At 41.5% G+C, this 21,287-nt stretch overlaps 1 protein-coding gene across 1 annotated transcript in view; it reads left to right on the top strand.

The window, feature by feature from the left end:
* GLIPR2 (GLI pathogenesis related 2) overlaps positions 1-18,476 on the top strand; it is a 1,300,660-nt gene extending 1,282,184 nt beyond the window's left edge. Inside the window, exon 5 of the mRNA XM_044065100.1 lies at positions 17,770-18,476. Within this exon, the coding sequence (XP_043921035.1) occupies positions 17,770-17,936 (167 nt within the window). The 3' untranslated portion in view covers positions 17,937-18,476. The remainder of the gene's footprint in view (positions 1-17,769) is intronic.
* The last annotated feature ends 2,811 nt before the right edge of the window (positions 18,477-21,287 follow it).

The following is a 21,287-nucleotide window of genomic DNA, read 5'->3' as shown; positions in this document are numbered from 1 at the left end:
GGGTATCATTATGTACTAATCCTTCCTTTATGCCTAAGGTGGTTTCTAGTGTGGCTTTAAACCAAACTATTCATTTGCCTACTTTTTATGCAAATCCCCAAAATAAAGGGGAAAAGATTTTGCACACTTTAGATGTACACAGGCAGTTGCGTTATTATTTGGACAGAACTAAAGGGTTCAGGCAGTCTCAGCAGTTGTTTGTTTCTTTTGCTTTGAGTTCTCAGGGCAAGCCTGTGTCAAAACAAACTATTTCTAAGTGGATTGGGTTTTGCATTGCTTTCTGTTATTCCCATCATGGCAAGGAGATTCCAGCTGGGATTAGGCCTCATTCCACTAGGGCTACTGCCACTTCAACAGCCTTTTTGAGGGGAGTGGCAACCAAGGATATTTTGGAGGCAGCTACTTGGAGTTCAGTGCATACTTTCTCTAGGCATTATCACCTGCCACTTTACTCTAAATCCAGGGCTGGTTTTGCCACTGCTGTTTTGCAGGGCATTTTGGCAGCTCCTGCTTCCTTGTAGTTAGCCATCCTCCCTTACCTCTGCTTTGGTATTCTACCCAAGTGTAAGGACTGCAGCAATGCGAGATGAAGAACATAGTACAGTTTTGTACCTACCATAAATGTAGATGTTCGAAGATCCACATTGCTGCAGTCCAATTTACCCTCCCTCCTTCCCCTCTGCTGTTAGAGGTGGTTGTGTGGGTTGGGTTGTACATATTGTGTATATTGTATATATTGTACATATAGTTAGTGCAAGGGTGGTTGGTTGGTTGTTTGCTGTCTTTTGGTTTTGACCTTTATTTTTAGGGTCTTCTGACATCTGGGGCAAGAAAAGACTGAGGATATGACGTCGGTCATGCGCATTTGTACCCTGACGTCCTGATGTCAGTCAAATGCGCCTTGACCGACGTCAGCCTTGTACTTTGATATTCGGGCCGACCGAGGACAGTGGACTACCCAAGTGTAAGGACTGCAGCAATGTGGATCTTCGAACATCTACATTTATGGTAGGTACAAAACTGTACTTTTTACTGATTTCTCTGATCCATCTCATTTTCCAAAGAGATGCCATTTCTTTGAGAACTAATCCTTTTATGTCTCAAGTGGCATCCAAGTTTACTTTAGGCTGAACTATCCATCACCCCCTTTACTTTCCTGAACCTAAAAATGAGGGCAAAAGGATACTCCATACATTGGATGTCCACAGACAAATTGTGCACTGTCTTGACTAAGTAAATTTTTCAGATCTTTGGATCTATTGCTTATTTCTGGTGAAGATTTGAAGGGACACCCTGTGTCAAAACAGACCACTTAACTTTTGTTGTACTTGCCACAGCAAAACTATTCCAGGAAGGGTCAAGGGCCACTCTACCATGGCCTTGGCTTCATCTGTTTTTTGGAATAGGTTGGAGTTGAGTATTATAAAAGCAGCAACCTGGTCCTCTGCACATACTTTTCCAAAGTACTATAAACACAAGTCCCCTGCACATACCTTTCCAGAAAACTATAAGCTTGAATCCTTCTCTAGGTCTAGATCAGGCTTTTACTGGGATCTTTCTCCAGGGGCTCCTGGTCCCTTTTACTTCTACCTCGTAAATATTATAAGCTAGTGAAATCTATCCATATAACTAAAGTTACTTCAGCATTGATTAGTATAATGAACATAATACATTTGTGTAAGTAAACTTACCGTAACAGCAGATGTTCAATTCGTCGCTGCTGCAGTCCCTCCTTCCCACTTTTTTTTTTTTTTGGTGTTTTTTTAAGCCAATGTGGTTTGACACGCACTGTTTTTCATTTGTTAATCATTTTCTAGTGTTAAATAAAGTTGAATATTAGAGTGGTAAGCTAAACTGCATGCGGTCAGTCCTTCCATCAAGTGCTGTTGTTACTGCTTTGAAAAAAATACATGATTTAGGAAGCAGTCATGTTTTATATGTTGTAGAACTAATTCCATGATTTTGCACACAATGATGGGAGGGCTATGGATCTAAACTTGTTTGTGTCTTATATGACCCCCCCCCTCCAACTTTGTGAATTTGTACCAGTACAGATCTTTGTTGATCAAAGGGACATGTCCTCAAACTAAGATTTTGCTTTTCTAGGTTTTCCTTTGTTTGATTTTAATTTTCTGTGGCAGTGAGTAAGATCACTGGTTTTCAAGGAACCAAAAACTACAGATGACTATCGACAAATGGGTATCCTTGCCCTGTGTGATGCCTGTGCCCTAGCTCAGCAATCAAGGAGCCTCAATCCCTCCCCACTAACACAAGTTAGGGGCGTCTCATATAGGAGGAAAGGATAACAAATACACACAGTAAAGTGCAATTTCCCTTAAGAGCACACAGAGATCACAGTCAGTCTGGGGCTGGTTGCTCCCTTGCTCTCCAGGTTCACAATAAGACTCCCCACTGGCACAGCTATAGGGCCCAGATCTCAGCCAGCTGGGCGAGCTAAAACCTCCAGCACCCTCTCTGTCCAACCATTGCTTCGTGTGTCCCTGCCCAAGTAGCTGACACACAAACGCACTTTGAGAAGAGTTTATACAACCACACAGACACTCTTGGGGGAAGGCTGGCACAGGCTCTCCAGCCATGCTCCTTTTCCCAGTCTATACGGTAGAAATCACTGCCACCATCCAGCTAATATCGGCTACTAAAAGGCCCTTATGAAAGGGTGTCCAGTTATTATTGTAGTCTTTTTGCTTTTCCCGGTTAGGGGTTGCCACAGCGGAACTCTGGTCCGTTAATGATTGGCAGTAGATTTTGACGAATGCCGAGGTGCCAGCTCTATGTTCAACCTTCAAGGAAGGCATGCCTATTTACGCATGTCTTTCGAATGCCCACCCAACCATGGGGAGGACATGCAGACTCCACACAGAAGGCACTCCAGCCGAGAATCGAACTGGAGAACCTCTTGCTGTGAGGCAACAACGCTACCGCTGCACCACCACAGAAGTGTCCAGTTATTACTGTGCAATATTAGCAAATGAACAGTCAAGGCGTATTTAGAGTGACTTGGACAGTAATCACTATAAATATGCAATGTACTTTAGAGCTTAAATTTTCTCTACATAAAACAGCCACAGTTAAAAGGGTTTAGAAATATTTAATAAATTAAAAACACAAGACAATGTTTTTACTAGACAGTGCTAGTCAAGAGTTCAGAGATCACAGAGAAATACTTAAAATAATTCAGTAGTACAGTTCTGACATCACAGAAAAACTTGGTCTAATCTTTCTAGTTTCTAGCTATTTCTAAGAGAAAACACAAGTCTAAGATAAGCCTTGGATGGTCAAGACAAAAATGTTGAATGCTCTCTGATTTTCTGTTTTTAAAATCACATTCCTGGTTCCCATTACATAATTTTTCACACTTCCCTGGGTTCCCAGGCTAACAAACTACATTTACATTCTTAACATTTCCTTTTGTTGTCTTGCAGCTGGACAGGAAGCAGAGCAATAAAATACATTTGCATGTTTAAATCTAGCAATTTAACTCTTGTTTAAAACAATAGAATGTCTTCATTTAGACATTTTGGAACAGTGTTTAGATCAAAGGGTCACAACATGCTTTACTTAGTCAGCTTTCTGCCAGCAGAGTGCACTGTTACATTTTTTTCCAGTTCCACATGTAACACTATTTATTTTTTTTCCATTTAAGACAACAAGCCTGTGGCTTTTATTAGTATTTACAGATTCTTTCTGGCTAGGCTGGCAGCCTTCACCTAACAGCCAGAATATTTGAAATCTTGTACAAACAAATCCTACAGTACATTACTGAATATGACATTCTCAGTGACAGAGTGTTTTGGATCCAGATATAGTGCCTCCATGGCCATCCACCTACTAACACACACTATTTTCAAGTTAAGCTTATAGGCGCTATGTTCTAGACCACAAAAGAGTATTTGAATGTGTTGACTGTAACATTTTAGTACGGAAACTTAAGTGACATTTCAAACTATCTGCTTCACAGAACATTCATTATGACGAATGGCAAGAGCAATCCAAACCCCTTTCTCAATTCCATGGGGGTTTCACATGATCCGTACTAGTCTCACTTACTTACTGTTTTTATTAATGACATTCCGCTGAGAACTACTAAACTTTAATATCATACTTTTATGGAAATTGTATAGTCCTCTTCAGAGCATCTGAGAGAAAACTATCCAAGGCATTAGAAAATGACTTCACACTTCCTAGAAAAGGATGTATAATAGACTACATACTAATAAATCTACAATAATGCTTTTTGGAACTAACAAAGGCTAGCAACAACTCTGTCAATCCAAATCTGTGGTCCTCACCTGTAACCACTACAATCTGTTACTCAAACTTCTACCACGTGACAATGTTGAATCACAAATCGTGCTCACTCAGCTTAAAGTGCCTAATAGCAATCCTGCCACCTAACAAAGGAAGCCAGGCAAGCTGTTGCAGTTGATGTCTTAACTGCCCAAATTGGAATACTCCCTCCCAATAATTGCCTTACTTTTCTCTCAAAATATATATATTCTCCAAAACAGAGAAAAAATAATTCTGAGATTCCTTCATCTAAGACCTCACAGGAGCATCACTGTCTTACAACTGGCACTTAGGAGAAATTGCAGCCTGTTTTTCATACTGTTCTAATGTTTTTACTGAAGTGAACTTTATTGCCCTCCATTTTGACATTTTTTAATCCTCAGAAGCTCTGCATACGCTGTCAGGGATAAAGATGACAGCTTTCTAGTTAGCTCATCCTACCAACTAGCAATAACCAAAAATCCTTTTTCAAACTTTTCTAAAACACATTGGAACAAGACACCACAGGAGACTGCCAACCACCACCTTCAATGATTTCAAGAAGTCAGTTGGAAAGCACACATTGCCATTTATTTTATAACCATGGCTGATCAACTATGCTCAATTCAAGAAACAGTACAATTCTAATCATGGGCTTATCTGACAATGTTCTTTCTTTAATATGTCATTGATTTTTTTACTGCAATTTGTCACTGTTATAGCATTGATTAAATATAGTTTGCTTTGTTTTAATTCTTGGCTTATGCTTATTGGCCCAAGGGCCTATGTAAGCCTAGCCAGCAAGGTTTCCTGGCTTGCGCCACCCAAGAAAATTCTTTTCCTGTGCCACTGTCGAGCAGAGAGACAGAAGTGATCTCCAGGGTGCGTTTCCTATTTCCCATCCACTCATCAGGATTTTTCTTGAGGGCTAATAAAGAACTTTGCTTGACATAGATGGGTAGCCTGTTCCAGAGTATGGGAAGTCTCTGGGACAGGAATCTATCCCTCCAGCATGTCCTGTTTATTGTGGTGACAAGGTTTAGGTCCATAGAGCACGTAGCTCAGAAGGATTGGGATTTCTTTAGGTGTAGCACGTCCAACAGCTTTGGGTTTGACATAGCTTTATATGTTGGGCAGAGATCACCTCATAGTAGGTGATACGCTACAGAGTAAAGCTGGAGTTTTTTGAAGCGGTCCATGTAGGGCATTTGTTTGAGGCCAGTAATCCTCTTTGTGAGGTACTTCTGTGGCCTTTCCAGCTGCTGCAGATGTCTTGTGAGGTACATTCCAAAAGGGGCATTGTACTCTATAATGGGTCTAATGAGTGTCTAGTAGAGGGGATGACCTCTTTTTTTCCTGGATGAGAACCCTTTTATGATGAGGTGTGCCATGTAGAAGGACTTCCTGACTACTGTGGCGATGTGACTATCAAAGGAGAGACTACTGTCCACCTGGGTCCCAAGGTCTCTTGTCACGCATTCGGTGTTAAGTAGATTGCTGCCTATGTGGTAGTTCATGGGTACAGAGTTTTTACCAAAGGGGATGACACTGCACTTTTTGGCATTGAGCTTGAGGCCATGGCTCTGACATCAGGCATCTGTCTCAGCGAGGCCCTTCTGTAGGATGTCCACATCATTTGGGGACTTGACTATGGCTCCTAGTCCTGTACTTCAGAGAAGTAGATGCCAAACAAAAGAGATCCCAGGATGGAACCCTGTGGTACTCCACTTGTCACTGCTTTGAGGTCAGATTTGGAGTCAAACTTTTACAGTGTGGGTTCTGTCAGTGAGCCAGTTGGCAACCCATCTTGTGACATAGGGATTTATACCTAGTTTAGTGAGTTTAGCTATAATTCCAGAATGGGGGATGGTATCTAAAGCCGTGGCGAGGTCAGGATAGGCTGTGTGACCCACCTTACCCTCATCTATGGCTTTGGTGACTGCCTCAAAGAAGTTGATCAGGTTCAGGAGGCATGATCTGCCTTTCACAAACCTGAACTGGGTGGGATCCAGAGTTTGTAGGTTTCCAATGTCTTTGTTTGAGTTCCATGGCCCTGCAGACCAGGCCCGTCAGGCTAATAGGTCGATAGTTCCCGGGATCAGTGGTGGCTCCCCCTTTGTGGAGTGGGATAACTGTTGCTGTGCACCATTCAGTGGGCACAAAGCCTGATGTGAGGCTATTATTGAACATGGTGCTTAAGTGGGGAAGCCAGTTCATTCTGAAGTTAGTGTAAAATGCAGCTTGGGATGTTGTCCGGTCCCATGGATGCTGTGTTTTTGGCTTTAGAGCGTGCAGCTTTTACCTGCATAGTTCTGATTACAGGGACTCTGCATTCTTCCTGTATAGATATGGGCCCTTTAGGGGGTGAGAGAGGGGGGTAAAGTTTCTATCTGCCAGGATGTTGGCAATATCAGTTGGTTCTGTAATTTTCATGCCTTTGTTCTGTAACTCAGAGCAGATCTGGGTGTTGCCATCGAGATTCTTGACATAGCTATCGAATGCTTTGTGGTTGTCCTTTGAATTGGTGGCAATTTTGTTTTCGTACATAGCTTTGGAGGATCTTATAAGGGATCTCAGCTTCTTACTGAGGCTGACCAAAGAGCTTCTCCACTCATGGGATTTTACTTTCTTTTGCAACAGTTTCTTCCTTCTGTTGTACAGTTTGTTTATGGCAGGGGACCACCAGATTGGCTTCCTTTTTTTTTTGGAGGATAGCGTCTTGGTTCTGTTTGGGATAGCATGATCCATGCACTCATGTAAGTGCTTATAGAGTGCATTTGTGTAGGATTCAGCAGTTGTAGCTGTATTGTCCATCTGCATGGGTGTCATGAAGTTCACCACTAATGTCTTACGAAGCATGAAGTTGGCTTTGGAGAAATTTTTTTACTGTGGTTTCCTAAATGGGGGGTGGGGGCGGGATGTGGCTATCAAGGGTGATTAGCTTATGGTCGGATTGGACCAACAAGGAGTTGAATTCAGATGTGGAACACCAGTCACTCATGTTGGTAATGACTAGGTCTAGGATATTGTTGCCTCTGGTGGGGGTGTGGATAAGCTGATCCGGGGCATTGGAGTGTGGATAAGCTGATCCGGGGCATTGGAGTTTATGAATTCTAGAAAGTGTTGAGCTAAGATGTTGGTACATGAGTAGTTTTCCCAGTTAATGGTGTGGTAGTTGAAGTCTCCCATTAGGGTGTTTGGTTGAACCCTAATATTTTCCAGTACATCAAGAAAAGAGGAGTGGGAATCCTGGGGCATGGTGTGGGATCTGTAGCAAGCTACTATTTGGATTGCAGTTTTGCCCAGAGTTAGTTGCACTTGGATAACCTCTGATGCATTGTGCTGAGCAACTAGCCTGGAGGTGTGGATATCCTTAATGAATATGGTCACACCACCGCCTTTGGTGTTTTGGTCCAGGTTACATGTCCGAAAAGTGTGGTATGAGTTATAGCCTGGTAGTGCAGGGGTGCTCTCTGGAGCCTTGAACCAGGTCTCAGCCACTGCACAGATATAGATGTTCTCCATTTTAAGGAGTGACTCAAGTGAGTGTATTTTGTTTCTAAAGGTTTATCACTTGACCCTGGTTATGCCTAAAATGGCAGCGCACAGTGGATATAAAAAGTGTACACACCTGCTGTTAAAGTGCCAGGTTTTTGTGATGTAAAAAAATGAGAGCACAATAAATTATTTCAAAATGTTTCCCACCTGTTGGGGAAAATATATAAAAAATAAAATGTACAATAAGCTGGTTGCATAAGAATGTACACCCTTAAACTAATACTTTTGTTGAAGCACCTTTTGATTTAATTACACCATTCAGCCTTCTTGGGTATGAGTCTATCAGCATGACACATCTTGACTTGGCAATATTTGCCCACTCTTCCTTGCAAAAGCACTCCAAATCTGTCAGATTGTGAGGGCATCTCTTATGCACAGCCTTCTTCAGGTCACCCCACAGATTTTCTGTTGGTGGGGCTATTCGAAAACTTAAAATTTTCTTCTCTTGAAGCCATTCTTTTGTTGGTTTGGATGTATGCTTGGGGTCATTGTCATGTTGAAAGGTAAAATTCCTCTTCATCTTTCTAGCAGACGCCTGAAGGTTTTGGGCCAGAAGTGACTGGTATTTGGAACTGTTCATAATTCCCTCCACCTTGACCCCAGTTCCAGCTGAAGAAAAGCAACCCCAAAGCATGATAATGCTACCACCATGCTTTACCGTGGGGATGGTGTTTTTTTGGTCATGTGAAGTGTTTTTGCGCCAAATGTACCTTTTGGAATCCAATGTCTGTCTGCTTGGGATGACATGCTGGACAAGCCATGCTGCTTTGCAAGGGACGGCTTGCATCTGTCACCACTGGGCTTCCGGATATTGGCTAAGGCTCTTGCCACCCCCATAGTGCCTTTTTTTGGCAAGGCTCAAAAGACAAACCCACCTCCTTAGAAAACAAAAATGGAAAAAAATTAAGGGTAATGCTGCTCAATGCCATAAGTCTAAATCTCAAGATGCAGGCTCTCAAAGCACTCCTCAGTATGGAGAACATCGATGTCTGTGCAGTAACTGAAACCTGGTTCAAGGCTCCTGAGAGCACCCCAGCGCTACCAGGCTATACCCCGTATCATGCTTTTCGGCCCCAAAACTCGGGCCAAACCAAAAAGGGAGGGGGAGTGTCCATATTCATCAAGGACACCAAACACCATCATATTGGGAGACTTCAACTACCCTAACATAGACTGGGTGCATTATTCTAGCCCAAACACCCTAGCCCAAAGGTTCCTGGAATTCATAAATTCAAATGCAATGGAACAGCTAGTCACCTCTCCCACAAGGGGAGATAATATACTAGACCTGATCATCACAAACATGGGGACAGTGCTTCACACCGGAAGTATACCCCTCACTAGTGAGATCCGACCACAAACTAATCACCCTGGATATACATATCCCACCTCCACCCCCAACACAAAAGACTACAGTGAAAAACTTCTCAAAATCCGACTTTACACTTCTTAAAACTGAGATGGTATCCTTTAAGCCCACTGGGCCAGTGGAAACCACATCCCACAATGCTGAATCCTTCACAAATGCTTTCTACGGACATTTCCAAGAATGCATGGATCATGCAATCCCAAATAAAACCAAGACCCTCTCCACCAAGGGCAGGCGTCCTGTCTGGTGGACCCCAGCCATAAATGAATTGTATAATAAAAGAAGAAAGCTACTGCATGACAGAGCAAAATCCCATAAAGAGAAGGCATCTCTGATTAGCACTAGTAGAAAGCTACGTTCTCTCATAAAAACATCCAAGGCCAACTTTGAGAGAAAAATCACTATGAACACTAAAGATAACCACAAGGCCTTCTTCTGCTATGTTAGAAATCTGGGCGGAGCCTTCAGATATGCTCAGAGTTAGTTCACAATGACATAAAATACACTGAACCCACAGATATTGCCAACATTCTGGCAGACAGGTTCAGTGCAAATTTCTCCCCTCCCTCACCCCCAAAAGAAGAAATACTTATCCCAGCTCAATGTAACCCCCCCCTGTCATCTCAGATGTCCAAGTGAGAACTGTCCTCAGCAAAGCTAAAAACACAGCATCAATGGGATCTGACTGTATCCCAGGTTGCGTGCTATGTGAACTCCAAGAGGAGCTAAACCCGCACATAAAAATGCTATTTAACCTTAGTCTTACTACAGGATATGTACCTGAACACTGGCGTACAGCAACAGTAGTCCCACTCCACAAAGGAGGCACCTCTACAGACCCTGGTAACTACCGCCCCATAAGCTTAACCAGCCTGGTCTGCAAAACTATGGAAAGAATCTTTATGGAACTCATAAACAGAGACATTGGGGACTTACAGACACTTGATCCCACCCAGTTCGGCTTTGTAAAGGGCAGATCCTGCCTTTTGAACCTGGTTGACTTTTTCGAAACAGTCACTAGAGCCATTGACGAGGGCAAAGCAGTCCATACAGCCTACCTGGACTTGGCTAAAACTTTCAATACAATACCCCACTCAGGCATCATAGACAAGCTCAACAGCTTAAATGTAAATCCATATGTCACAAGATGGGTTGCAAACTGGCTAAAGGATAGAACCCATAAAGTCAAAATCGCTGGAGCCATGTCAGACTCAAAGCCAGTCACTAGTGGTGTCCCACAGGGCTTTTTCCTGGGACCCCTCTTGTTCGGCATTTATTTCTCAGATGTGAAAGCAAACATGGGAGGGTTGTGGCTGACAAAGTTTGCAGATGACTGCAAACTAGGAGCCATATTCGATACACCAGCTGACACACACATCTTACAGAAAGGCTTCACTGAAACGAACAACTGGTGCCGGAGTCATGGCCTTAAACTAAATGCCAAAAAATGTATAGTCATCCCCTTTGGGAAAAACAAAGTACCCACAAATTATCACATAGACAGTAACCCACTGAGTACGGAAAAAGTAATCGGAGACCTGGGGACCCAAGTCGATAGTGACCTCTCATTTGACACCCACGTTGCCAAAGTGGTTAGAAAGACTTTCTACCTTGCCCACCTTATCATGAAGGGATTCACATCCAGATCAAAGGAGGTCATTGTACCCCTATACTCCTCCCTTATCAGGCCCATGATTGAGTACAATGCCCCATTTGGTATGTACCTCACCCGGCACTTGCAACAGCTAGAGAGACCCCAAAAGTACCTCACCAAGAGGAGCAAGGGTCTCCAACATATGTCATATGCTGCCAGACTAAAGAAACTCCAGCTCTGTTCAGTAGCATACCGCCTACTCAGAGGTGATCTGTGCCTGACGTACAAGGCCATGTCCAATCAGGAATTGATGGACATGCTCCACCTCAAAAAAAACAAATCCATCAGAACCACGAGAGCTAAAGATTTAAACCTCAGCACAAATATGAATAGGACATGCTGGAGGGACAGATTCATAACTCAGAGGCTTCCCATACTCTGGAAGAGAATCCCAGTTCATGTTAGGCAGAGCCCCTCACTGACTGTCTTCAAGAGAAGTCTTGACGAGTGGATGGGAGATCGTAGGTTTACCCCAGGGGTCATCTCTGTGCCTCTACTAGACAAGAGGCACAGTAAACTAATTCTGTTATGTAAGGGGGTCTTCACTGTGTCAATACTAGACAGAGGCACAGTATTCTAAATCTATTCTGTACACTTTTGTACCATTATGTGGGGTGGCGAAAACCACATCACTATGGCTAGGCTTATAAATGCCCCAGGGCAGATAGCCTAGTACTAAACTATGAAACTATGAATTGTGACCAAAAAGTTGAACCTTGGCCTAATCAGACCATAACACATTTTCCTACATGCCTTTGGGAGACTATGTATTGTTTTGCAAATTACATATGAAGAATACGGGTGACTGTTGTCTCATGTAGTACACAACCAGTACTTGCCAGAAATTCCTGCAACTCCTTCACTACTGCTGTAGGTCTCCTGGCAGCCTCCCTGACCAGTTTTCATCTAGTCTTTCATCTATTTTTGAGGGACATCCAATTCTTTGCAACATCACTGTTGTCCCATATTTTCTCCACTTTTTGATGACCGTCTTCATGGTGTTCCATGGTATATCCAATGCTGTGGAAATTTTTTTGTACCCTTCTCCTGACTTATACCTTTCAACAATGAGATCCCTTTGATGCTTTGTAAGCTCTCTGTGAACCATGGCTTTTGCTGTAGCAGGCAACTGAGTAAATGTCAGGAAAATTCTACTAGGACAGCTTAACTTTATTTGGGGTTAATCAGTCTCTCTCTAATTGATGGCAGGTGTGTACCCAAGAAGACTGAATGTTGTAATTAAATCAAAAGGTGCTTTAACAAAGTATTAGTTTAAGGGTGTGCACACTTATGCAACCATCTTATTGTACATTTTTTATTATTTTTTCCCTTAACAGATTTGTTTCAATTGAATTGTATATGTTATAGATCACATCAAAGGTGGGAAAAGTTTTCAAATGATTTATTGTGGTCTCATTTTTTTTATATCACAAAAACTGGCATTTTAACAGGCGTCTGTACACTTTTATATCCACTGTACTTGGATATTTAGTTAAAAAAAAAAAAAAAACTTGGGAGCTTTCCTTTGTTGTTCTGATGCTCGCAGTGCATCATTTCCCATATAAGTGCTAGAGCATTTTTGTCTAGACAGTGGTTCAACCCATTTCATATTAGTTTTTCTTCAGAGAAACTAAACATCGCCTGTTAAAGCCAGAGTTTTATTAGTGTTGTAAATGTCCAGTCTTGTATACTGCAGTTGTGTTTTGTAAATATTGTTAATCCTAAACAGAATATTTAACTTTATTTGCTCCTCCTCAAAAATGCATTTGCTGCCACATGCAAACATATTTATTTGCTTTTAATTTTCCTCAATACACAGCATGTTGTATTTAACAATGTTTTCTTTAGGAATTTGTGTTCCTGACACTTACATTTTCACATGCATCATGCTTTGAGGTTTGTGGTGCAGAAAAAGGACACACGCATCTGTAGTCCTTTTTCACCCCGTCCCACAAGGATTACATGTCTTTTTGAGCTTTAGAGGATATGCATGTTTTGCTACATTCGGTCTTTCATGTCCATCTTTTCTCTCTCCATTTGGGGCCATATACTGAGACCTTAGGAATTTATATAGCTCTTTTACTGAGTAGTCTGGAGTCCAGAGACCTGATATCAGTGATGGAAACAAATTAATGAAAAGCTGTCTGATTTCTGGTTTGCAGATGAAGGCTGTGCTGCTTCATCTGCAAACAATATGCTTAAAACATGACAAAAATGACAAATCATGTCCCCTTCCAGTCATATTGTTCAGAAATTCTCAAAGGAAGCTGCAATTTTCAAATTCTGTTATTCCGAGTAAAAGCAAAAGAAGACTTTAATGAGAAAGAAGGAAGTGAATAATCATTTCATCTTTTGAGAACACAGCACACTGTGGGAAAGAGCTTGTCCAAAAATCTTTTTTGTGTTCAAACGCCATCTAATCCCTTTGACTTGGAACAAAAAAATTGTAAATTACACTGTATTGTCTTATGACATGTTTGCGAATTTACGAATTTACATGATTGTTATTCATTTTAATGCGTAGTGTTAGTTTTTATTAGTTGGCTTGAATTAAGACTGTAGCCTTGAAGAGCTATATACGCATTATTGTGGTCTTGCCAGAAAGTTGCTTACTAAACCCACAGACACTAATACCATTATGCATTCAATGAGCATTTTCCCCAAGTACTGGAAATTTGATCGGGTGGCAGCGTAAAAGGGATCAACTTTAAGCCAGCAGTTATGTGAATTTTAATGAAGCATCCGCTACCATTGCTGTAAAGCTATTTAAGTAGGAGTCATGTTGAAAACATAAAAAAAAAGTGATATGGTTAGTCAGGGTTCATTATCTTTATATTGGGCTAATAGTTGAGGCTGTGTATCCAAGCACTGGAATCTCTAAAACATTGCATCTGTTGTAGTTCCCCTTTATGGGGAGTGCCCACATGTCACATTTAGAAGAACCAATAGTTTAGATGTATGTTTTAGTGCATACAGGAATAGTGATTACATGAACGATTAAAAAGGGACAAATCTGGTGATGATGTAAATATAGATTATATACAGCATGTGATTGGAAAGTGTTGCACTCGGTTCCTCATTTATTTGACCATATGCAAATGTAAAGCTGTGTACTTGGTAGGAGGGAATAAATTGGTTTGCAAGCAAAATATTTGTGAGTACATGAAGTATTGCAAAGAAAAAATGCAAAACTGCATTGGCTAAGCATATTATGGGTTTTGGTAGGATTAGAAACTACCACAGTTTTGTATTTCATTGTGTTGTTAAAATATACAAAAGTATGAGAGGAGTTTGACAGTAATACTTTTAATTACTGCAGAAGAGACATGACTAGAACATTAGCTGGTTTCAGTACTATGTTTAATATTGATGTTCATCGTGTTACACTGCTGCAGTCATTACACTTGGATTATCCTGCCATTAGGCGGTTCCCCAGTCGGTCTGAGTTCCAAAGTCTTGGTCCGACATTGGTTGCTGTCGCCTCCTCCCTGACGTCAGTGTGACAGGGGTATATTAGATGCAGCCGACGCGATTTTCTTCAATCTTTCTTGCCACGTGGTGCCAGAAGCAAAAGTAGTTCACAAGTGCCGGTCGGCCGACTCCTGAGATTTTCGAACCGAAGTCTTCTGCAAAGCTAACGTACCCCGTTGGGGAAACTTTTTCTTGCCTCAGACCGATGTCAGTAAAAGTTAATAATGGTATTTCTAGTGGGAAGCAAATACCTCATAAGGATTTCCATTCCTATTGTATCCCATGCCTAGGCCTAGACCACGACGTCACTGGTTGTCTGTTTTTTGCTAGGTTTAACAAGGGCACTATTAAACATCTGTGTGATTTTGCCCGACATTATTTTGGCAGAAAATTCAATTACACCATGCCGTCAGAACTTTGACTGGAATACATAAAAAGTGCAAAGACAAGGGCAGACATCAGAGGCTCAAAACTGATAAGGCCTCTTCTAGGCCGGTCGCTGGTTCTCCGGTTTTCAGCGAGGCACCTTTGCAGCCCCTGACTACCACTTCCACAGAACCACAGACTGCATCCAACTCCCACGTGGAGCTGGCTGGGCCTTCGGATGCACAAGTTTTAAAGCCTACCGAAACTAACCCTTCAGAGGGAACTGAAGTAGCTGAGCAATCCACAGCTTCAGAGGGTGTTTTCAGACCTATCCAGTTAACCATTAAACCCTCTGCTAAGTCTAAGCCCCCCCTAAAAACAAAGAAACAGATGCAGCATTCTCCAGGACAGGCCTCCATGCCCAAGAAACAAATGCTCAAAATGGCCGAAGACCTAATCACCCTGATCAGGGGGTCCCATCCCCCGCCTGATAAAAAGGCCCAGACAGGATGCAGACTATGAATCTTTGACCAGGTGTCCATTTCTTCAGATTCATCCTCAGACCTAGGATATTCTTTACCCCCTTATGAGGATTCTGATGCTGAGGAATCAATTCCATCAGCCTCTCCACCTGAGGACTACTCCTTTGGGGAGACCTTGCATACCATGAGGGAGCATTTTCATTGGGAAGGCCCATAGCTTTCAAGGACCTGCTGCATCCAGGACAACTACTACTAAAGACAAACAGCACCACAGTTATGACATAAGCAAGGGGGCACACACTCCTACCCCCTCTGCAGACAAGCCATGACCTTGTGGAACACAGCTCTAGACTACCAAGTTCATCTGCAAGCACAATTACTGCCAGGAAAGAAAAACACACTGGCAGACGACCTAAGCAGAAACATCATGGATCCCCACGAATGGGAATTGAATCCACAAATATTCAGAATGATAACACAAAAATGGTGGAGCCTGGACGTAGATCTGGTTGCATCCCCAACAAACTGCCAGCTACAGAAATTCTGCACAAGGAGTTACCATCCACAAGCATGGAAAGTGGATGCCCTCTCATTCAGCTGGAAAAACCTGCAATTATATGCTTTCCCACCTTTCTCTCCTTCCAAAGGTACCCATAAAAGCCAGGCAAGAAGAGCCAAAGATGATCCTGATTTCACCAGACTGGCCACGCCAGCACTGGTACCCAATCTTAAAGAACTTAGCACAAGAAGCACCCTGGATTTTGCCTCAAATCCCACATTTGCTGACACAGCACAACAATCGGATACTTCACAGCCAGCTAAAGACCTTAAACCTAGCTGCACGGAAAATTCCTTAGGCAAGCAATGCCTCTCTCCAAAGCTGTTATGGGTGTCATTCTGGAGGCCAGAAGGCCTAGTACCAGGAAAGCCTGCTCAGATAAATGGAAGAGATTCTGTGCCTGGAACCAGACGCACAGCCTTGACCCTTTTGTCCCAAACATTCCTCAGATACTTCAATATTTAATTGAGATGCTGGACAAGGGCCTCTCCTTCTCATCCATCAAGATCCACGCCTCTGCCATTTCTGCTCATTACAACACGGAGCCACCAATTTTCTCTAATCCTTTGCTCAAACAGAAGACCACCCCGTAGAGCACCTTCTCCAACTTGGGACCTCAACTTTGTTTTGGAAAAATTAACTTTACCTCCTTTTGAGCCAGCTAACACAGCAGAATTAAAATATATCTCTTGGAAAACTGCTCTGCTACTGGCAATAACATCAGCACGAATCAGAATTACAGGCACTAATGGCAGTGGAACCTTTCCTCATTTTCACCAGGACAGGGTGTCTTTAAGAACTAACACTACATTTATGCCAAAGGTGGTAACAAGTGTGGCTCTAAACCAAACTATTCACTTGCCAACTTTTTATCCAAAACCACAGAACAAAGGGGAGAGACTACTACATTCTTTGGACATTCACAGACAGTTATGCTTCTACTTGGACAAGACCAAAGCTTTCAGAAAATCTGAGCAATTATTGGTAGCATATGCTGCAGGAGCACAGGGAAAAGCCATTTCAAAACAGACTATTTCAAAATGGATAGGAAATTGCATAAGTTTCTGCTGTACACACCATGGGAAACCTGTACCTATCAGCATTAGATCTCCCTCCACCAGGGCAACAGCCACTTCAACTGCCTACCTCAGAGGAGTCCCTACCAAGGATATTTTGGAAGCGGCAACATGGAGTTCTGTGCATACCTTCACCAAGCATTACCATTTGCCTTTATACTCCAAATCTAGAGCTGGCTTTGCCACTGCTGTGCTGCAGGGCCTTATAGCCACCCCTAATGCCTTATAGAACCAGCCACCCTACCTCAGCTTTGGGATTCCCAGCAGTGTAACACGATGAACATAGTACAGTTTTGTACCTACCATAAATGTAGATGTTAGAGTGTAAACACTGCTGCAGTCCAAGTTACCCTCCCTCCTTCCCCTCTTACTTGCTGTTGCGTACCTAGTTCTTCTACCCTTTACTACCTATGGGGAGTATTTGCTGGTAACAGAAAATTGTTGTTTGCTTTTCTTTTGTATACTTTACTAGCAATTTGAATTGCCTACCTATTTGGGGGCACCTGACATCTGGGGCAAGAAAAACTGAAGAAAATGGCATCTGCTGCATCTAATATACCCCTGTTCCACTGATGTCAAGGAGGAGGTGACAGCAACCGACGCCGGACCAAGACTTTGGAACTCAGGCCGACTGGGGAACTGCCTGACGGCGGGATAACCCAAGTGTAATGACTGCAGCAGTGTTTACACTCTAACATCTACATTTATGGTAGGTACAAAACTGTACTTTTCCAGGCTTCTGGGTACAAATCTGAATCTGTGTTCCCTATAGATTCAAAGGGAAGCAGTAGGCATTTTCAGGTATTGTGTTCAGCAAAGAATGATCTTAACTGGTAATTCCTATATTAAAAACTGTGCTGTGACTGATTTTACAAACTGGTTCCACAGTGTGTTTTCTGAGTCTTTTTAGAATACAGCAACTCTTATCATCTTTTCAATTTCTGTAGGTCATTTTACTGCAGTGATATGGAAGAGCTCCAAGAAAATGGGCGTTGGAAAGGCTACGTCAAGTGATGGTTCTAGCTTTGTTGTAGCAAGATATACTCCAGCGGGTAACATTACAAACAAGGGATTTTTTGAGGAGAATGTCCCTCCTCCAAAGAAAAGTAGATAAACAAAGACCAAATAAATAGGTTACGTGGAGACAAAATAATCCATGTTTTGAAATGCTAATCATATTGGCAAACTTTGCTTTAGTATGCCGGTCAAAGTGGCAGCATGTTGATTCACATCTGCATTGCACAGAAACTGTATTTCATGTATTGGCTGATTGAAACCTCCCAAGAAGTAAGCTGATATGCCACAAGGTCAAATGACTGTTTAGCTGTGATTTTTACTGTAAACTGTGATTTCTAGAAGTTGAATGTAGTTCTGTTGAGTTAACTTCCAGGATTGTTTTATAGATGTTTTTAAAATGTGTGTGATCGGAAAGTAACAGTGATATAATAAAGTGCACTTATTACTTTGATGAATGAGAAGTGTATGGAAGCATCTTGGCAGTTTAGGATGCCAGATCATTTTCATTCCTTTCACAGAAGTAGCATCTGTCATGTTTTTGGCAATTAATTTTATAAAGACAAATCTTGTAATTAAGGTCATACAAGGGTTTTCAGCCATTAAAATGTTTAACTCTCAGATTAAACCACTTAAAATACGTATCCATCTTTTTTGAACAATATACGTTTAGTGGAAGAGCAGAATGCAAAATTATATAAAAATGACAATCACATCAAGAATTGTTTTCCAATTGCAATCTTAACTGCTACAGTGTAGCCATAATGATTTTTTTCCTCTTTACAAGTGCACCACCTAGAAGTTATTAAAGTTAGAAATAGTTGAATGAGTGTGTTATTAGCTCACAAGTGTGTATTGCTATGCATCTTTTGGCTTTCTGGTATAAATTTTGAAGAATTTTTTGTTCTTGTGTTGACCTGGTTTGACAATCTGGTATCCCTTGTACTTGTCCCACTGAGCCCATTCCTTCTCCTGGAGGTGAGGGCCCTATGCGGCCCATTGTCTTTGATATGGGCAGTGATAGAGCATCAGGAGTGGAGCCATCATCCATCTTGGAGAGTTTTTGTTTCTAAACTGTAGCTGCTCCCACAGTTCATTGCCATAATATCCCAAATTACTGGTGAGCAGTCACTTTTTTGCAAGAGGTGTCCCATCAACAATTGTGTTCCCTTAGCTCCTCTGGTGATCTCCATACTCTGTCAGGAAATTCTTCCCAGAGTTTAATACTACACTCTTCCCAGAGAAGTGAACAAATATTCATTCTATTGTCTTCCCAAGCAACTCCTTCAGTGCCTGACCAGCTAATTTAATCTCTGGTTGTGTAGGTCTTATTTAAGACTGGAGCTGGCCAGTGCTAGGATTCTTCATAAAGGGTGAAATGTATGATTGCACTTCATTTGCATAGACAGAATCTGTGTAAAACTAGTCTCAGTCACTGGTGAAATGCCCTAATCAGGATTTTATCATGTCTGATTCAAAATGAATGTGAACAGGAGGAAATAGCACGCAAGCTCATACAGTCTTATTCCTTTTATCAGTATTATACTAGTTTTAAGAATAGTAATGATCTGGGATGTGCCTAATTTAATTTTTTTTATCATTAAAACAGTCTTGAATTTGTAAAACTTGTTTTAGTTTATAAAAACATGTTTTAAACTAAACTGTCTCTCGTCATGTATTCCACTAGCATTTTCTACTGCTCAGTTTCATGCTGCACTGTAAGCAGTAGTATTTTTATTTGTTTTATTTATTTATTTTTACTAACTGGGTAGGCTTACTGAACAAAAGTAATCTCTCTACAGGGATGACCCTGGATCACTGATGTATCTGTGCAGCTGTTTACATGCTGGTATAGTGTAGTGGTGTACTTTTCCATGGATTTAGTGGTTATCTCATTGTTCATATTGATTTTCATATTTATATTCTTTAATTTTCATATTGATTCTAAAGCACTGCCACATGTGACCCTGGCAGATTTAGCACAGTCTCCTTGCAAGCAGCTGCATTGGAAATAATTGTACTTTGTTTTGATATCTCGGCAATGTCAGATCTTGTTGGTATAAACTTTAAATAGTTACTGATTACTTTCTCTTCTATATCCATAAGGTGTTGCAAAATCAAATTTACCACCAACCTTTTCAGCTTCAAAGAAAGGTACTTCTGTCTCTAAGGTCACACTTTCAAAATGGCTTTCATATTGCATAACCTTCATCTATACGTCTCAGAACAGAGATCTTCCCCATAGAATTAAAGCCCACTCTACAAGTGCTAGTGCAACCCGTTATGCTTTTCTGGCCAAACTGAGAATTGATACCATTTGTGCTGCGGCAACATAGGCAGTACCACATATCTTTATCGCTCATTACAAACTCTATATTTGGCCTCCAGGAACAGGGCCTCTCTTGGTTCCATGATTCTGAAGAATATTCTCACTTGAGCCACCCAAGAAAGATGATGCTAGGGATGCTGTCCCAACCTCGTAAGAATGAAGGTGAGATAGGATAACACATAAAGAAGTTATGTAATGTTCCGTGTGTGTTGTCCATTGTCACCTTCATTCTTACATCCCACCCTCCTTTCCCTGGCCATTTTGTACTCCTGGGAGACAGCTGATACAATTGGATATAATTATTCCCTGACCACCTTTATTGCACTCTGCAGTTATTAAACTGTGTTTAATTCTTACTGTTTTTATAACTGCAAACAAGATCTGGGGAATTTACCTAGTGCATGCTGGGACAAGGTTTAGCTATAAGCTAGCAGAAGATCAGGATCTGATCCGAATCCAACCTGGTAAGAATGAAGCAGACTATGGACAACACACATGGGATGTTATGGTGAGTACATAACTTCTTTTCTTATTGAAAGCCCTCAGACAGATACTCTCAATACCCTGCTAAAATCTATTAATTTAATGCCAACACAAAAATATGTATATCTTTAAATATTGAAGTTTTACTCTCCTAATAGGAACAAGTGTCCTAAAATAACAGTCAACCCTCATAGACTTGAGTTAACCTAATCCATTTAAGATGCATGGGTACAGACTGTGCTTCTATTAAGTGCCAACTGGTTTTCTCTCATCTTGATTGCTCTTTGAGCTGGGAAAACACTGAATGCTTTCAGAAAACATTATCGCCTAGCCAGTTCTCTATCATGTCTCCATGGAGACATGAGGACCAGTTACAGAGATGCTACTAAGCATAGATTTATTTGCCAAAAAAACTTCATAATATTCAATGTTCTTTTTCAGTTGCTTGTTCTGTATTAAAACATGTTACTAGATCAAGCCAAGGGCATTAATCCAGTCATTCCCCTAAGCATGAAAAAAGTACATCATTTTTTTTTATTTTGCCGTCCTCTTTTGACCAAACTATTGCAGTGCTTACATTTCTGAAAACTGAACAAGGAAAAAGAGGAGAGTGAAAAAGGGGAAAAAACAGGAGCCCAT

This window comes from Protopterus annectens, chromosome 3.part0, assembly GCF_019279795.1.
Source record: "Protopterus annectens isolate FY-2018-M chromosome 3.part0, PAN1.0, whole genome shotgun sequence".
NCBI lineage: Eukaryota > Metazoa > Chordata > Ceratodontiformes > Protopteridae > Protopterus > Protopterus annectens.
The sequence above is the reverse complement of the archived record's forward strand: the minus strand, read 5'-3'. Positions and strand labels throughout refer to the sequence as shown.